Source organism: Mustela lutreola, chromosome 7 (genome assembly GCF_030435805.1).
Source record: "Mustela lutreola isolate mMusLut2 chromosome 7, mMusLut2.pri, whole genome shotgun sequence".
NCBI classification, from domain to species: Eukaryota; Metazoa; Chordata; class Mammalia; order Carnivora; family Mustelidae; genus Mustela; species Mustela lutreola.
The window spans coordinates 39,238,076-39,256,953 of NC_081296.1; the positions used below are offsets into that span (position 1 = coordinate 39,238,076).

The 18,878-nt window shown below is 35.9% G+C and overlaps 1 protein-coding gene and 1 pseudogene across 10 annotated transcripts in view; one reads left to right on the plus strand and one right to left on the minus strand.

Annotated features, from left to right (window-relative positions):
• The window catches only part of MYO9A (myosin IXA), a 297,273-nt gene that overhangs the window by 106,250 nt on the left and 172,145 nt on the right, over window positions 1-18,878 (plus strand). For all 10 annotated transcript variants that reach the window (XM_059180512.1, XM_059180509.1, XM_059180516.1 and 7 more), the window contains 2 exons: window positions 10,170-10,291; window positions 16,996-17,137. In XM_059180512.1, the coding sequence (XP_059036495.1) occupies window positions 10,170-10,291; window positions 16,996-17,137 (264 nt within the window). The remainder of the gene's footprint in view (window positions 1-10,169; window positions 10,292-16,995; window positions 17,138-18,878) is intronic.
• LOC131837447 (U6 spliceosomal RNA) lies at window positions 9,146-9,244 on the minus strand (annotated as a pseudogene).

The window sequence follows — 18,878 nt, forward strand, 5'->3', positions numbered from 1 at the left end:
TTTATTAGGCAGGTGCTATTTTTATTCTAGTTTTACAGATGATACCTAAAGTCAGTATTCAGACCTTAACACTCTTGCTCCATAATTTTTGCTTATACCCAAAAACTGGGCTGGGATTGGTCTACTTGACTCATTCTGGTGTTCTTTTAGCTAGATCATGCTAAACTGGTATTTTTTTTTTTATCTCTTGCAAATGGATATATATATGTACTGAAGGATTGGAGAAATGCATTTTGTTGACTGTGTGCTGTGTTTTACAAAGAAAAGGTATTCTCTGACTATTACTGAAATTATTTTTACCTTTTCTAGAAGTGTTGATTAGACATTGAGAAGTCATAAGAGATACTTTGCCTAAAAACATGTATAAAAAATAAAACCTTGTAGTTTATGGAAAATCTGTTCAGAACTACTTGGGGGTTGGGTGATTTTTATTTGCTACCCTGAATATCATAATTTTGGGCAGTGTGTTGGAATTATGGATCAGAAGACTTAGATTCTAAGATACACCTTGTTTTTTCTTTGAAGTTTCAGTATTCTCTTCTATAATTTAATGTAGTGGGTATGCTTTTGCTATAATTTATAGAAAGTTTGGAGATGTTACACCTCTTTGCCATCTCATCTATTTTATTCTTCCTTTCTCTCCCTTCTTGTATTTTTTCACTTAAAATTGATTTGCTGGGAATAAGAGATTTAAGGCAGTTGAAATATTAACTGTTTTATTTATTTGTATATCGGTGGTACCTAGAATGAGATGGGTTTACAAAGAGTATTTGTTAAATTCAACTGAATACAAAATCATTTAAGTAGATAAAACTTTTTGAAAAAGAAGGTAGAAATAGAAAGTTATCAACTATGCTTTGAAGGAAACATCTTGAAAAAATTTTTTATTTTTATTATTTTTAAAAATTAACATAATATATTATTTGTTTCAGGGGTACCAGTGCGTGATTCATCAGTCTTATGCAATTCACAGCACTCACCATAGCACATACCCTCCCCAATGTCCATTACCCAGCTACCCCATTCCTCCCCCACCCCTCCACTCTCACAACCCTCAGTTTATTTCCTGAGATTAAGAGTCTCTTATGGTTTGTCTCCCTCTCTGGTATTTTATTTTTTCCTTTCTCCCATGATTCTCCACCTTTTTTCTCAAATTAAAAATTTTGAATACTAAGGTAAATTTTGTCCAGAAATGTCCCATCAGTTGCCCTGCAGGATGATAAGTGCCATAGAAGGTTAAAGTAGTGATATAAAGGATGAAGTTGATTAGAATTTCCTACAAGTCTACTGAGATTTCCCGGGTGTGGGAATTGATTCTGGAATATAGTTTTGAATAGAAGGTTGAATTTAACAGATTGTCAATGGGAAGAAAATATTTTAAACAAAGGTAACAATATCCTTAAAATTGTGAGGCATAAAACAGCATGGTACTTTTGAGGAACTGAAAATAGCATAGCTAAAATACATGATATAACAATGGAGACAAGGAGGGAAATAAGTTTTTGAAATATCCTTGGGGCATATAGTTTTGGGCTTTATATGTCATGTAGAGGAGATTGGAGTATTTCTTTTAGAAAATGAAGAGTAATTTGAAATATATTTAGCAGGGTGTTTGAACTGTGGAAGATGGACTGAAGAGAGGGTAAAATAGCTGGAGAGAAGGACATAATACATAAGCCAGTTGAAGTAGTGTGAGTGTGTGATTCTGAGTCTTGAATCACAGATATATGTAAAGAGAATGTGGAATGAGAGACAGACCAGAAGAAGTTTCTGTGATTTGGTTTAAATAACTGTTGTTATTTATAATACTGCTCTCTTTTCCTTTACTTGCTCAAAATTATCCTTCAAGTCATTGACTTATCACTAAATTGAGTAACAGTCATGTGTCACACACTGTGCTAGGCCTTGAAGACAGAAAATTTAGAGTGCGGGAATCTTATCTGAGATGTTTATTATCTAGTGAGGTTTTTTGTTTGTTTGTTTGTTTGTTTATTTCTGTCACTTTGGGGGATGTCAGACTAGAAAATTTTGACCAAATTGCTTTGTAGAACACCTAAAAAGAATGAACAAGATATATTTGAAGGTATTGGGGTACATCTAAATAAGTGAAATTCTTCAGGCCTTATATCTGTAGGAAGGAAACCCAGGGAGAGGAGCCCAGCATTTTTGGACTGCTTTGTTGCTAAAGACATTTCTCTGTTCTGATAGAGAGGTACTGATTCTGAAAGAGCCAGGCGTGTGATTCTGAGAGAATGAAGAGGGTTTTCTCCAGATTCAAGAGCAAGGAAGAACCCGCTGATAATTCCTATAGGCTTTCTGCTTGAGATCTTAAAGGGTTACATCTTAGAAATAAAGATAAACCAGAAATAGATTAGGCATCTTAGGAACTGAAGCCCAGTTTAAAATCTCCTCATTTCCAACTGGGTTAAAAGAGTATAGAATTCCTGGGCGCCTGGGTGGCTCAGTGGGTTAAAGCCTCTGCCTTCGGCTCAGGTCATGATCCCAGGGTCCTGGGATCGAGTCCCGCATCGGGCTCTCTGCTCAGCAGGGAGCCTGCTTCCCTCTCTCTCCCTCTGCCTGTCTCTCTGCCTACTTGCGATCTCTGTCTTTCAAATAAATAAATAAAATCTTAAAAAAAAAAAAAAAAAAAAGAGTATAGAATTCCTGATGTTCTTAGCTACCTGCCAAGAACAAGTTCACTGTCCAGTGGAGGAAGAGATCATCCTAGTGCTAAAATTATCTGTATGATTTTTTCATATACAGGATCAGGCATTCAGTTTCTTTCTTTCTTTCTTTTTTTTTCTTTTTAAAGATTTTATTTATTTGCCAGAGCACAAGTAGGGAGCAGCAGGCAGAGGGAGAAGCAGGCTCCCTGCTGAGCAAGGAGCCTGATGCAGGGCTTTATCCCAGGACCCTGAAATCATGACCTGAGCCAAAGGCAGATGCTTAACTGACTGAGCCACCCAAGCATCCCCAGCATTTAGTTTTTTAACTGAGAATTTTTTTTTTAAAAGACAAACATGGAGAGAAAACAACATGAATAAAAACCAAGAGAAGTGAGACAATAGGACTGTACCATAGGAGATCCAGGAAATGCTCTTAACAGAAATGAACTTTAAAATATTAGTGGTTTGAAGATTTTTTTGACGGTAATATTTTTATTAAAGAATTACAAAGAAATTCCAAGCTTAAGAAAATCTAGAACTAGGGACGCCTGGGTGGCTCAGTTGGTTAAGCAGCTGCCTTTGGCTCAGGTCATGATCCCAGTGTCTTGGGATCGAGTCCCACATCAGGCTCCTTGCTTGGCAGGGAGCCTGCTTCTCCCTCTGCCTCTGCCTGCCTCTCTGTCTGCCTGTGCTCGCTCTCTCTCCCTCTATCCCTGACAAATAAATAAATAAAATCTTTTAAAAAAAAAAAAAAAAGAAAATCTAGAACTAAATGAAGAATGCAATGAAAGTTTTAAACATTTAGATAGAGCTTAAGAGAGGATTAGTGATTTGGAAGATAGGCCACAAGAAAATACCAGCCTGATGAAAAAAGGAAAATACAAATAGTATAAGAGACATACGGAGCATAGTGAAAATGTCTAACAAAAGTCTAAGAGAAATTCTGGAAAGATGTATGTGAGAAAAGAGTGAATAGGGTAGATACTATATTTGAAAAGATAATGGTTGAGAATTTTTCCAAAACTTAACACACAAAAGAAAAAGATCCTACATTTGAGAGGCTGTGTGAATTCAAAGCATCTGAAATACAAAGATAGTCATATAGTAAACCAAAGACAGTGAAGAAATCTCAGAAGCATCTGGGGGTTGGAGATGGGCAGTAGGAAGCAGTACCCTTAAGGAAGCAACTGTAAGAGTAAAACTCAGGCTTTTAGGGCAAGCAGTGAATGACAGAAGACAATTGAATATTTTCCTTAAAACTGAAGTATGTTATTTGGGCAGTAGCTAAATTATCCCTACAGCAGCTCAGAGATGTACGAAGGAATAAAGAGCAGTGAACATTGTAAAGAAAAAACAAAAAGGGAGCATTGGTGGTGGTGAATCTAAATGAATACTAAATCTAAAATCTAAATCTAAATTTAGAATTAACTAAATTAGGCAAAGATAAAAATATCTTTTGTGATTTAATGTTTATGTAGAAGTAAAATGAATGTTCAGTAGCATTTAAGTCAGGAAGATAGTACATGGAATTTAAGATACTGTAAGATCTTTGTATTAAAGGTTAAGTTCTAGAAGATTTTTTTTGTTAGACATTGATAAGTAAAGATACATGTTGTGATTTTAGGATAACCACCAAATAGTAAATGAATATAAAAATTGTCAAGTTAGTATGGGGAACAAGTAAAGTAAAAACTCCAACAGTTCAAAAGAAACCAAGAAAGAAGCATAAAACTGTATCAGGGAAGCAGGACTAATAGTAAATAGTAAGATTGTTGTGTTAATCCCACAAAATATCAGTGATTGTGTTAAATATACATGGATTCATTACTCCAAGTAGAAGTGAAATATTGTCAGGCTGGATATAAAACAAAAGTAAATTACTACTTATAAGAAAGACACTTTTTCCCCTCTACCCCCAGCAACAACCCTCAGTTTGTTTCCTGAGATTAAGAGTCTCTTATGGTTTGTCTCCCTCCTGATCCCATCTTGTTTCATTTTTTTCTTCCCTACCCCCCACAAACCCCTGCCCTGCCTCTCAAATTCTTTATATCAGAGAGATCATATGATAATTGTCTTTCTCTGATTGACTTATTTTGCTTAGCAAAATTCCCTTTAGTTCCATCCACGTCATTGCAAATGGCAAGATTTCATTTCTTTTGATGGCTGCATAGTATTCCATTGTATATATATGCCATACCCTCCTACACTATTGGTGGGAATGCAAGCTGGTGCAGCCACTTTGAAAAACAGCATGAAGGTTCCTCAAAAAGTCGAAAAAAGAGCTACCCTAGGCAATCTCACTATTGGGTATTTACCCTAAAGATACAAATGTAGTGATATAAAGGTGCATGTGCACCTGAATGTTTATAGCAGCAATGTCCATCAAAAGAAAGATACTTTAAATATAAGCATATAAAAAAGTTACAAATAAAAGGATGGAAGAAGCTTTAGTAAACCTGAACCAAGAAAGAGCTGGCATAGCTAAATTAATATCACATTTAAAGCATTGCCAGAGATCTAAAAGAATATTTGGTAATATGAAAGTGTCAATTCATCAGGAAGTATGCAATTCTAAATTTATAGGTTCCTGATGACAGACTCAAAGTATATAAAACAAAAATAAAACTAAAAAAGAAACATATAATTATAGTGGAATATTTTAACAAATCTTGCTGAATAGCTAACAGAATAAGCAGACAAAAGAAAAAGTTGGTCCTGGTATAGATTATTTAAAGCACCCAGATGATACAGAACATGCTTTTGTGGGTGCCCAGTTCTGCCTGCCTTTAGGTTAGAATGCCAGTTTCCTTAGGCCCAAACTTGTATCAAATAAGGATATAGAAGAATTTTTTTTTGGTGGGTGGATATAAGAGATTTTTATTTATTTATTTGTTTGTTTGTTTGTTTGTTTATGTGGCAGAGAGAGAGAGATCACAAGTAGGCAGAGAGTCAGGCAGAGAGAGAGGGGGAAGCAGGCTCTCCGCTGAGCAGAGAGCCCAATGCAGGGCTTGATCCCAGAACCCTGAGACCATGACCTGACATGAAGGCAGAAGCTCAACCCACTGAGTCACTCAGGTGCCCCTATTTTATTTTTTAAAAGATTTTATTTATTTATCAGAGAGAGAAAGCACACAAACGGGGAGAAGCAGGCACAAGAGAAACAGGCTCCCTGCTGATCAAGGAGCCTGATGCAGGACCCTGGGATCATGATCTGAGCCAATGACAGAACCCTTAACTGACTGAACCACCCAGACGTCCCTAAAAGAAAGCAAATACTTATTTGACATACATAGATAAATGCAAATTTACAAAATGTATGAGATTTGTGTGTATACTGGACCATAACACAAAGGTTAAATTTCAAGGATTGAAACGACACATACTTAAATACCATAAAGAAATTATGCCTGAAACCAATGATCAAAAGATAACTGGAAAGTACCTTTATGGGTAAAAATTAATTAATACACTTCTATATAGTCCAGAGGTTGAAGAAAATACACTGAACTGAATGAACATGTTGCATCTTAAAACTTGTGGGATGTAACCATAGGTGTATTAAGAGCAATATTTTATAGCCGTTAGAAGATTTTAAAATTGAAGAGCAGCAGTGATATATATAAATATCCAGCCGAGCAAATTGGAAAAAGATCTGCTAACTAAGCCAAAGGAAAGTATAAAGAAGGAAATAATGAAGATAAGAGAGGAAATTAAGTAAGAGTAAAAACAAATATGCCATGGAAGAAGATTAACAAAGCTAAAGTAATGCTTTGAAATGACTAATAAAACCTCTCAAGAAATTCACCCAGTGAGCAACAAAGAAAGCGATGTAAGTAATCAATTATAGTTATACAGAGGACATCATTGTGGATCCTATTAAAAAGATAATAGTAGGGACACCTGAGTGGCACAGTAGTTCAGCATCTGCCTTTGGTTCAGGGCATGATCCCAGAGTCCTGGGATCGAGTCCCACATCAGGCTCCCTGTTCAGTGGGGAGTCTACTTCTGCTTCTGCCTGCTGCTCCCCCTGCTGTCCCCCCCAACCCCGCACAAATAAATAAACAAAATCCTTTAAAAAAAGTGGGGTTAATTCTAACTAAAGGTAGAGATGAAACAAAGGTTTAAAAAAAAAAAAAGACAATAGTATTCACTAAACAGCTTTATGTCCATAAGTACACTTATGAAATGATAAGGAAAAAAAAAAAAAAAAAACAAACCCTGACATTCTAAAATCTGATTCCTATAACTATTAAAAATATTGAATGTGTAATTAAAAGTCTTTTCATAAAGTATGTTGTAAGCCAAGATGGCTCCATTGGTGAATCTGCCAACATTGAAAGAATTAGTATCAGTTTGACATATATTCTTAATGTGGAATAGAACAAAAGGGGACAATTCACAATGCATTTTTGGGGGCTAAGATAACACTGATATCCAGATCTGTTAAGAATATTATTAGAAGTGGAAATTAAAGTCAATTTACTCATAAGCATAGATTTAAAAATTTTTAAATAAATATTAGCAAACTAAATCTAGCAAGATATGTAAAGGGATAATATATCAAGTGGAGTTTTTTTTCTGGTGTGTTTAGTTAACATTTAATTATCAATTGATTTAATTAATCTATTAACAAAGTGAGGAAAAAAACTTATGGTGATTCCATAGTATGGAATGCTATGCTTCAGTAGAAGCATTTGATAAAATTACGTAACCATTCATGTTAAAATCATCAGCAAACTAGGTATAGAAGGGAACTTCCAGCTAAAAGGGCATTTATGAAAATCTATAAATAATATTATGCTTAATGGAAATAGACTGAATGCTTTCCTCCTGTAATGAAAGCAGGGGTTTTTCCTCAGAGTTTTTATGAACATAGACATGTGAGGACATCCAGATGGATGGTAAACACAGGAAAAATTTTTTCACTTAGGAGTCATCAGAGAATTAAAATTAAAACCACAGTAGGATATTCCTGCGCATTCATGAGAGTGACGAAATGAAAAAAACTGATAATACAAATATTAGAGATACTGTTTATGGGAAAGTCCCATACATGGGTGGTGGTTGCATAAATTGGTACATGTATTTTAGCAAGCTGCTTGGCAGTGTCTGCTGAGGTTATACATGTGTAGTTTATAAGCCTGTGTTTTCACTTTCAAAATGCATACAAAAGCAGACTAAAAGTTGTGTGCACAAATGTAAATAATGGCATTTTTAATGGTTAAAAATTAGGAATAACCATCATGTAATAGTGCAGTGGTTGAGTAATTTGCATTTAAATACAGAGCATGGGTTTTCAAAATACTGTTCTCCTGTCCCTATTGGTAGCATCACCTAGGCACTTGTTAGAAATGCAAATGTTGGGCCCCACTCTGTACCTACTTAATCAGAAATTCTGGGCCTGGGGCCCAGTGGTCTGTGTTTTAGTAAGTTCTTTATGTGATTCTGTTGAATCTGTTGAACAGATTCTGTGAGTCTGTTGAAGTTTGAGAACTAATGCTCTTTCATAGATTTGGCATACTTTTTCTGTAAAGGACCAGACAAAGAAGTCTTTTAAGACTTTGGGGCCATATAGTTTCAATGCTGCTATTACATTGAGAAAGCAGTCGTAGATAAAGCATAAATGAGTGAATATGATGTTCTACAACCCCTGTCCTACAACAATTAAAAGGGATGTTAAGCAAAGTAAGTCAGTCAGAGAAAGACAAATACCATGTGATTTCACTCATATGTAGAACTTAAGAAACAAAACTGAAGAACATAGGGGTAAGGAAGGAAATATGGAGGAAGTTGAAAATGAGAGGGAGGCAAACCATAGGAGATGCTTAATTCTAGGAAATAAACTGAACTTTGCTGGAGGGGAGGGGATTGCGGGAATGGGGCAACTGGGTCACGGGCATTAGGGAGGGCACTTGTTGTAATGAGCACTGGGTGTTCTATGCAACTAATGCATCACTGAATTCTACCTCTAGAGTAATACTACATATGAGCTAAATTGAATTTAAGTAAAGGATTAAAAAAATATATGAACTTTAGATGCATTCTATAACCTGCATATGTCTCTGAAACTAATGTTGAGTAAAAAAAAAAAGGCAGAAAAGAATATATCTTGTATGGTTCTGTTTATATTAGATTTATAAACAGATGAATCTCACTAGTGTTATTAGACGTTAGGATAATAGTTAACTTTGGCTAGGGTGTGTGAATTGTAATTGAAAAGAGGAAATGAGGGAAGGATTTTGGACTGCTGTAGTAACGTCTATAAGAATCCATAAGCTTGTTAACCATGCTACAGGTAGAATAAACAGAACATGATGATTCACAGACCTGTACCCCTGGGGCAAATAATACATTATATGTTAGTAAAAAAATTTTTTTTTAATTAAAAAAAAGAAATAGGACAAAAACACTTTCTTACTACTGCACGGGGTGACCTTTACATAGCAATTATTTTCTTGTGAAATTACTAATTAAAAGGAAAGAATCATTTACCTTTGCTAAATTTGCGTGTCATCCTTGCACAGGTGCCATGCTAATTAATCTTCCAGTTTTAATATATGTGCTCCTGAAGTGAGTACATTTACTTTTCCCAGTTAGAGTAACTACAGTTTATATTACACCAGTCTTATTTACAGAATGATACTACTAATAATAATACCCAAAGAATGATAAAAATTACAAAATTACTAAAACCATCATATTTGTAGAGAAGTGCATGAAAATTATCAATGCATACTAAAGTCATCAGCCAATTGGGGTATTTACTTGGTGCCTATAAATATTCTGGCAATGTAGAAATTTATCTTCTTTAGATTGTCAGGGGCCTTGTTTTGAAAAACAGTTTAATAAGATTATTTCTCAGTACACAGAAAAATAAACAACTGTAATAGGGGCTTAATAGTTGAATAGTTGTTCAATGCCTTAGCTTTCACTTTTTAAAATCTTGGATTTGAAACTTTTTAAAAAAACATATTCTAAGGGTTCTTTTTTTTTTATTTTTTACCCCCCTAAGGGTTTTATTTTACCAAACGCAGTATGTATGAATTCCATATTCCAATTTCAGTGATCACTAGAGATGATGGGTTTTACTTTTCCCAGATACTGTTTCATTAAATTCATTATTGATAATCCAACAAATACTCAGTCCTTTTAGATGGTTTAGGGTCATGTTGGAGAAGTTAGGCTTCTTCATTTTATCTTTTTCTTTACTGCAGTTCCTCAGATAGTGTGGCTAAAACAAATCCAGCCCTCAGTTTTCACCTGGGTGGCATACAAATAGCACAGTAACAAAAAAAATTTGATTGTATGTACTTTTTGATGAAAATAGACATATACTGTATGAAGGTTTTATATAACCGAAATTATACATTCTTCCATTGTGTAGATTAATGACCTAAAGGGGAAAAGTTTAGTTCTTTTAAGCCTGGCAAAAGCTTTTCAGTCTTTATTATCGTATACCTATTATTTTCTGCACGATGTATAAATTGTGAATTTATTTCCTAGGAGGAGTATAGAACTGAAGGTATCAGCTGGCACAATATAGATTATATTGATAATACCTGTTGTATAAATCTTATTAGCAAGAAGCCAACAGGTCTGCTCCATCTTTTGGATGAAGAAAGCAAGTGAGTATGATTCTTTCAGCAAGTACCTTTCAGTCAAAAGTGTGGTTCTTTTCATTTGGGCTTTTCATGTCCTTTTAGTTTTCTTCTTACATGCTTGAATAAGGAGTCTAAGTTTCCCTTGTGTGTATTTTATTGTGTGTATATGTTTCTAGGAAAATTGGGTGAACCTTAATACTGAATTTGTACTTGAGTTTTTCCAGATTCTTCTACAGAGTTACTTTGATGTTAAATTTGTTGGCATATTTTTTAATTGTTGCATGTTTCTCTCTTTTTGAATTGCGTTTTATATGAGATGTGTTTGTAGTTTTCATGTTTAGCAGAAAAGAGTATCATGTTAGATTAATGATGTCTGCCATAGTTGTGCAGGTGGAAAGTAGCAGCATATGCCAAGTATTTGACATCCTTTGTTAGCACTGTGTAGTATACCAAACATGTACATAAGCTTTAGAAATGAGACATCATATAGCATCCTCTAGAGTGTTTTCAGTGCTCTGTAAAGTACTATTTATAGTTGAATTATCCTATAAGATGGCAAGTCTAGAACTGGAGAAACTGAAGTGATGGAGAGTGAGTTTTCTGTCACTCTTTAGTAAAATATTAAGTAACTGAATTAGATTGCTTGATTTCTAACTATAAATATTATATGCATTGAAGTAAGATAGAAAATATTGGGGATTCACTATCATAGGTGGGATGACCATACATCATCAGTTTTGAGTGGGAAAGTCTATAAAGTTTGTGTCTGTTGTCCAGTTTAGTTATTAAAGGTACCTACTTTTATTCCCAGATATTCTGGTTAGTATGGTAAGTTGTGTGTCACCCTATTAATATGCCATAGGCGTATAGAAATTGCTACCTAAAATATAAAATAATATGGTAGAATGCAAAATATACTGAAAAGGAGAATGCTAACAGTTACATCTAATGACTCTATCACCAGTCTATTTCCATTAATCTAAATGAATTAAAGTGCAATTAACACAAAAATATTTTATGTACTAAGTTGTGTTAAAGTTTTTTTGTATTACTCTGTATGCCCCAAAACATGTATTATCCTTTATAAAATAGTAAGGTTAGGGGCGCCTGGGTGGCTCAGTGGGTTAAGCCACTGCCTTCGGCTCAGGTCATGATCTCAGGGTCCTGGGATCAAGTCCCGCATGGGGCTCTCTGCTCAGCAGGGGGCCTGCTTCCCTTCCTCTCTCTCTGCCTGCCTCTCTGCCTGCTTGTGATCTCTCTCTGTCAAATAAATAAATAAAATCTTAAAAAAAAATAGTAAGGTTAGTGGTTCTTAACTAGTTACATAGCTTAAATCTGGTATATTTTATTTTGGAAAGCATTGTAGATGATTTTGATACTCAGTGTTGAGAACTATTATGGTTGGTGTCAAAATATTCAGTAGTTCTGTTACTTTGATGGTTTAGGGTCATGTTGGAGAAGTTAGAGAAGTTGGAGAAGGTAGGCTTCTCCAGCATGTATCATGTATTTTATAATAACAAAAAGAACAAAGTTTAAGCAAGTCTAGGTAAAGATCATATAGGTAATAAGTGATGGATTTGAGATTCAGATAGTCCAGGCATTTCTAATTAGCTTGTGCTTTGTCCTATAATGTTTCTCTGTAATAGGCTATAGAGTCAGAAGTTCAGGGTTGCATTACATCTCTATTAGCTACCTTTAGCAAATCTCTGAATATTCTTCGTTCTTAGTTTTTTGCATGTAAAAAGGAAATGATTATGAGAAACGACAATGCTGTTTGCTATATATCTTAAGGTGGTTGTGAGCAACAATTGAGATTGTTAAATATATAATTAAAACTTGAATAGAGGAAAGAGTTCTTGTCTGGCCTGTCATTCCTTATGTAAAATATTTTGAGTTCACATCTTACTATACAAAGACTATATTTCCTTGGTCATTTGCTACCTCACATATAAATATTGCCAAATAAGAGAATATCAACTTTGTCATTACCCAGAAGTTCTTGTGGGGAAGCTATGTGGTCAGAAATTACAGAGAGACAGATTTTGGCTCAGTGTAAGAAAGAACTTTCTAATCATTAGAGCTGATTAGCAGTTATTTTATAAGGTAATAAAATTTCCTATTATAAACCCTCCTACACTGTTGGTGGGAATGCAAGCTGGTGCAACCACTCTGGAAAACAGCATGGAGGTTCTTCAAAAAGTTGAAAAATAGAGCTACCCTATGACCCAGCAATTGCACTACTGGGTATTTACCCTAAAGATAGAAACGTAGTGATCCAAAGGGGCACATGCACCCAAATGTTTATAGCAGCAATGTCCACAATAGCCAAACTATGGAAAGAACCTAGATGTCTATCAACAGATGAATGGATAAAGAAGATGTGGTATATATATATATATATATATATATATATATATATACATACATACATACATACATATATATATATATATATATACACAATAGAATAGTATGCAGCCATCAAAAGAAATGAAATCTTGCCATTTGCGAGTACATGGATGGAACTACTGGAGGGTGTTACGCTGAGTGAAATAAGTCAATCGAAAATAAGTCAATTATCATATGATCTCCCTAATATGAGGAATTGGAGAGGCAATGTGGGGTGCTTAGGGGGTAGGAAAAGAATAAATGAAACAAGATGGGACCATAAGAGACTCTTAATCTCACAAAACAAACTGAGGGTTGCTGGGGGGCGGGGTTCAGAAGAGGGTGGTAGGGTTATGGACATTGGGGAGGGTATGTGCTATGGTGAGTGCTATGAGGTGTGTAAACCTGGTGATTCACAGACCTGTACCCCTGGGGATAAAAATACATTATATGGTTTATGAAAAAGTAGAAAATAAAAAAATATAGATAAGGAAGCCCAGGTGTGGGGAGGTTAAGCAATGTATCAATATTATAAAGCTAATAAATGGCAGAGTTAGAATTTTAAAAAAATTCCTATTATAGTAATTCTTGTGCATCATTTGTCAGGGTATTGTTGGTAGGAGACTAAACTGAATAACCATCTTAAAAGATTTTATTTATTTGAGAGAGTGCGCAAGCATGAGTGGTGGGGAGGGACAGAGGGAAAGGGAGATGAAGACTCCCTGGTGAACAGGGAGCCCTATGTGGGGCTTGATCCCAGGACTCTGGGATCACAATCTGAGTGCAAGGCAGACACTTCCGTCTGAGACACCCAGGTACTCCTGGACTGAGTAACTTCTTTTTTTATGGGAGATTTTTTTTTTTTAAAGATTTTATTTATTTACTTGAGAGAGAGACAGTGAGAAAGAGCATGAACGAGGAGAAGGTCAGAGAGAGAAGCAGACTCCCCATAGAGCTGGGAGTCCGATGCGGGACTTGATCCCAGGACTCCGGGATCATGACCTGAGCCGAAGGCAGTCGTCCAACCAACTGAGCCGCCCAGGCGTCCCTGACTGAGTAACTTCTTAATTGTCTCTTCAATTATGCTTCTATATTCAGTCTTATATATTCTATATATTCTTCTATATTCTGTATGAAGACTTTTTATGAATTCTGTTATTATTTTCTTCACTTTATGTGTCAGTCCTGTTGTTTTTACCTCCTCTGGTAAATGGACCACTTTGCTCTATACTTTAACATCCCAGAAGATACAAAGGCATGAAATGTTTTCTTTCTGCCAGAGGTGGACTGAAAATAAATTAGTCACATTTAGGAAAAGCTATTTTGGGAACCACTTAGACTAGTTTTCCTCTAACAACTGCTTTTTTTCTAGAGGGAATATGTAAAATATGAAAAATATCCTTAGCAGCATTCCTATGTCATTCAGTCCTTTAGGTGCATGGGTTTGAGATCAGAAGTCTTGTTTAATCTTGTCTCTGTTATCTCTTGGCTTTGGGCAAGTTTGACCTTGGGCAAGTCATTTAAGCTTGATTGTAAAGGATGCAGCATAAAATTTAGGAAGGAGTAGAATAAGCAAGGTTAGGTATGAGCAGGATGTTAGGGGTGTTACCAGTCTTTCCTTCAGTATTCAAAGTATGATCTCTTAACATGAGTACTGGCAGCACCTTGAAGCTTCTTAGAAATGCAGAATCTCGGACTTCTACCCCGGTCTTCTTTTAACAAAATGAAGTTAAGACCAGAGCATTCATTTAGGACAGCATTTTGTTAGTCTGGTCTGGTCCTAAGAAATTCCTGAGTAATGTGGAGATAGTAGTAATCACCATCACCCTAACATCACTTCAGTAGAATCACAGGAATGGGGTCTAGGTACTGGTATTTTTTTTTGATAAGTTTTTTTTTTTTTTTTTTAATTTGACAGACAGAAATCACAAGTAGGCAGAGAGGCAGGCAGAGAGAGAGGAGGAAGCAGGCTCCCCAATGAGCAGAGAGCCCGATGTGGGGCTCGATTCCGGGACCCTGGGATCATGACCTGAGCTGAAGGCAGAGGCTTAAGCCACTGAGCCACCCAGGCGCCCCTAGGTATTGGTATTTTTGAAAGCTAAAGAGACACAGAAAGAAGCATGGAAACACTAATCTAAGACTATCCTGGCAGACACCCTTTGGGGAACACTAGATGGAAGAGCTTTGAAGTGCACAATAATGTCTGATTTGCCTCTGTTCCAAGCTCTTATGCCCCTGTTCCAAGCTCATATACAATGTGCTTGATATTGTAGTGTGTATCCACAAGTGTTTGTTGAATATAGGAGATATGGAGAGCTTTCCTTTCCTTCTTCCCTTGTTTGGAATAAAAACTGTTCTCATATATGTCTTCCTTTGAAAATTTCTTTTCTCCATTTGAAAGTAAGAGAAAAATCACAAGCTCTTCGATTACTCAGAGGTTTACTTAGAGACAATGAAATGAGTATCCTTCCTGAAGAAAAGTGTCCTGCTGTGAAGTAGTGAGGCATAAGTTTGCAGAGGTTGAGTTGGGTCTAGGCTTACGAGCTTGGATTTGGTCACTTTGCCTTGGTGAACCATAAATTTTCCTGAGTAGGGGAGGCACATGTTTAAAGCAGTATTAGAGGAAAATTTTGATATGTTGATTTGGTGACTTGAAACAAGGTAAGATTAGAGTACTGAGACTACTATGGAGGCTGTTGCTGTACTCTCTGTTTCAGATTGCAGGAGTTACAGTCCATTCTAGAATGGCTTTAGAGTTCTGGAATGGACAGAGAGAGCTGGATGATGATGATGTTTTGAGGAAGGGATAGTATTTGAATGCAAAAGCAGACCTAGTTGAATAGGAAGTTGAATAGGAAGATGGCAATATTGGCAATGTTATAAAGTAGGTAACATATATGTCCTCCCTATAAGGATGCCAGCTAGTGTTAGATGTTTTTACTAGTGTTAATTTAAATTCAATTCTGTTAACACTGCAATACCTCATTGTACTCATTTATGGAAACTAGTTCTTAAAGCTTGCTGTAGGTCACATGTAAAACTGGTCATCTGAACTATGATTCTCTGACACCAAAGGCCATTCTCCTTCCTGATTCTAATACATAAAACACAATTATTTTTGTTGTGATTTTGGAATCATTTCTACACATCACATTTTGTATTCAGCATCTTTGCAACCTCATGTCACATTATTTCTCATTATTTCAACTCTGATTAAGTGAAACTATTTTCTTAAAGATACTTGCTTCTTTTTCTGTCAGTGATATTTCCTCTATTTGAAACTCCTATCCAGACTTTAACATTTAGTTCATAATTGCCTCCTATATCTTCTTTGAATCTTTCCATTATTCCCAACCACTAGTGGTTTTTTTCTTTTTGGAACTTTTCTTTACAAAAATATTACTAGAGATATTGAGAGAGAGAGGAGGAGGAGAAGAGGCAGAGGGACAAGCAGACTGCACTGAGCGCAGAGTGGACGTGAGGCTCAATCCCAGAACCCTGAGATCATGACCCGAGCTGAAGCCAAGGGTTGGATTTTTTAAAGATTTTATTTATTTATTTGAGTGAGGGAGACAGAGATAGTGACAGAGAGCATGAATGGGGAGGAGAGGGTGAAGCAGGCTCCACACTGAACAGGGAGCCCAGGGTCTGGATCCCAGACCCCTGGGATCATGACCTGAGCGGAAGGCAGATGTTTAACCCAACTGAGCCATCCAGGTGGCCCCTAAACTTTTATATTCCTGTATTTGCTATCATGTAATTATTTCTTAATAGGATCATTTGAGTTATCCCTAGATATGAAATACTCATCAATGGGTATAAACCATTGAGACATATTTGAAATAATAATAGATATAAAATTATGTAGTTACTGGTACAGGTAAGAAAATTGCTACTTAATTTATGTATCAAGAAACAGGAAAACAGAAAATGACATGGACTTAAGACCTGTCCAAATTGAGAGATCATTTTCTGTTTGGAAGTTCTTGGCCCCAAACAAAGTATCATTTGAGTTTTATTATCCTGTGGGTTTAACAGAAGTGCCACACAGTGCAACCTGAGCTAAATATCTGAAGACCTGAGTTAATTTCATAGTTCTGCTTCTTGGAAAGTGTGAGTTTGGGCAAATTGTGACTTTTGATCCCTCATCTATAAAACACCAGTCCTCCTTATACTCCCTTTTTAGCTTGTTAAGAGAATCAGATTAGATAGTATAAGTGAAAACTCATTGTAATTTGCTATAAATGTGTTAGATGGCAGTGTAATTATAATGTATTAAAAAAAGACTGTATTAACAACTGCATCTTTCTTTAGTGTTTTGTTTTTTGTTTTTAATGCAGCTTTCCACAGGCCACAAATCAAACATTGCTAGATAAATTTAAGCATCAGCATGAAGAGAATTCTTACATTGAGTTTCCAGCTGTGATGGAGCCTGCTTTCATCATAAGGCATTACGCTGGGAAAGTGAAGTATGGGGTCAAGGTCAGTAAATTTCTCATTGATATGCCTTAGGGGTGAAAGTGTTTTCTCTACTGTATCATCGTCACAGTCACACTGCCTTCTGTGCAATTTATGGAGGCTCTTGATCAGTAACATTTGGAGACGGAGACATTTTATAAAGGTATTGGTAACATTCCGATTCTACCTTGCAACATATTACTGTTTTATGTGATATTGGTGTTGGTTTCCTCCTACAGGTAAGCTCAGTATCAGTCCAGTCCCTTCTAATCGTTTTTTTTGTTGTTGTTGTTGTTTGTTTGTTTTAAATCTGAAGAATAGAGAGCATCAGTATATCTTCAACCAAGTATTTCATTATGTAATTTGTTTACTTTTTCTCTTCTCATTCATGAGACTTAACAGAGGCTTCATGTCTTTATGCACCATTAGGTATTTGTGAGCTTGCACTCCTAATGAATATATTGAAGCTTTTAACTCTTGTGGAGAAGAATCTTCAGAATTATGGCCATTTCTTTTTTGTAATTAGTGAGCCTGTTACCCTTCAACTACTTGATATTGAAGATTGTCATTTGGTAGTTTCCCAGGCAAGGCAATGATGGTATGGAGAGTAGTAGAGCAATATATTTTCTCTTGGGTATTGAGGTGAAAATCACAATTAAAATCACTCTTTGACTTAGTCTGTGTGTTAAATACAGACTATGTGTCAGACCCTGTGCTTGGTGTTCGGAACAATGTAATGATAAACCAGGCAGACATGTTCTTGGCTTAGTATATACATACATACGTGTATGTGTGTGTGTGTGTGTGTGTGTGTGTGTGTAATAAAGATAAATGGGATATTGCCATAAATAAATGAACAAGTCCTAGGAAAGAAAGTAGTGAAATAGTGGAATTTGAATTTGGAGATCCATGAATACCTCTCTGAGAACTTAAGTTTTGAGGGTTAACCTGAAGCAAGTGTTACCTTAGTGAGGAGCTGGGGTGATGAATATTCCAGGCTATGAGGTAGAGAATTAGTATGTTAAAATAATTGAAAACAGGCCAGTGTTACTAGATTATGGTGAGCAAGGGAAGTAGTGGCATGAAACAAATTAGAGAATGAATAGCAAATTAATTCTTAATGGCTTTTAGACCAAGTTAAAGGAGTTTGGTTTTTATTGACATTATAATGGGGAACTACGAAATGATTTTAAACAGGCTGTGATTTGTGTTTTTAAGAGATTGCTTTGATTACTTTGAGGAGAAGGAACAGCAGAGGATGAGAGTAGAAGCTGGCAGAGAAATTAGGAGCTTTTTAAAATAGTTGAGTTGAAATGTTAAGGTAAATTGAACCACGGATGGCGGTATAGATGGAGGAGATGTAGATGATTAGGAGATATATTTTGGAGGTATAATTGGTAGAAGCTGATTTATGTATCCCAGCTAAGTGACTTCTGGCTGTAGCTGATGGGTGAATTTGAGGTGTTATTTCTGAGATGGAAGAGACAGAAAGGAACAGATTTTAGAACAAACATTAAGAATAACAGAGTGGAATGATACTTCCCAGGGGCTGTGGGATGGGAAAATTGAGGAAATGTTGGGCAAAGGATACAAACTTGCAGTTAGAAGATGAGTAAATTCTGGAGATCTAATGCACAGCATTGTGATTATAATAACATTGTGATAATAGCATTGTCTTCAAAGTTCTTAAGAGTTCTTTTAGGTGTTCTTACCACAGAAAAGGAATGATAGTTATATGACCTGATGGAGGTGTTAGCTAATACTA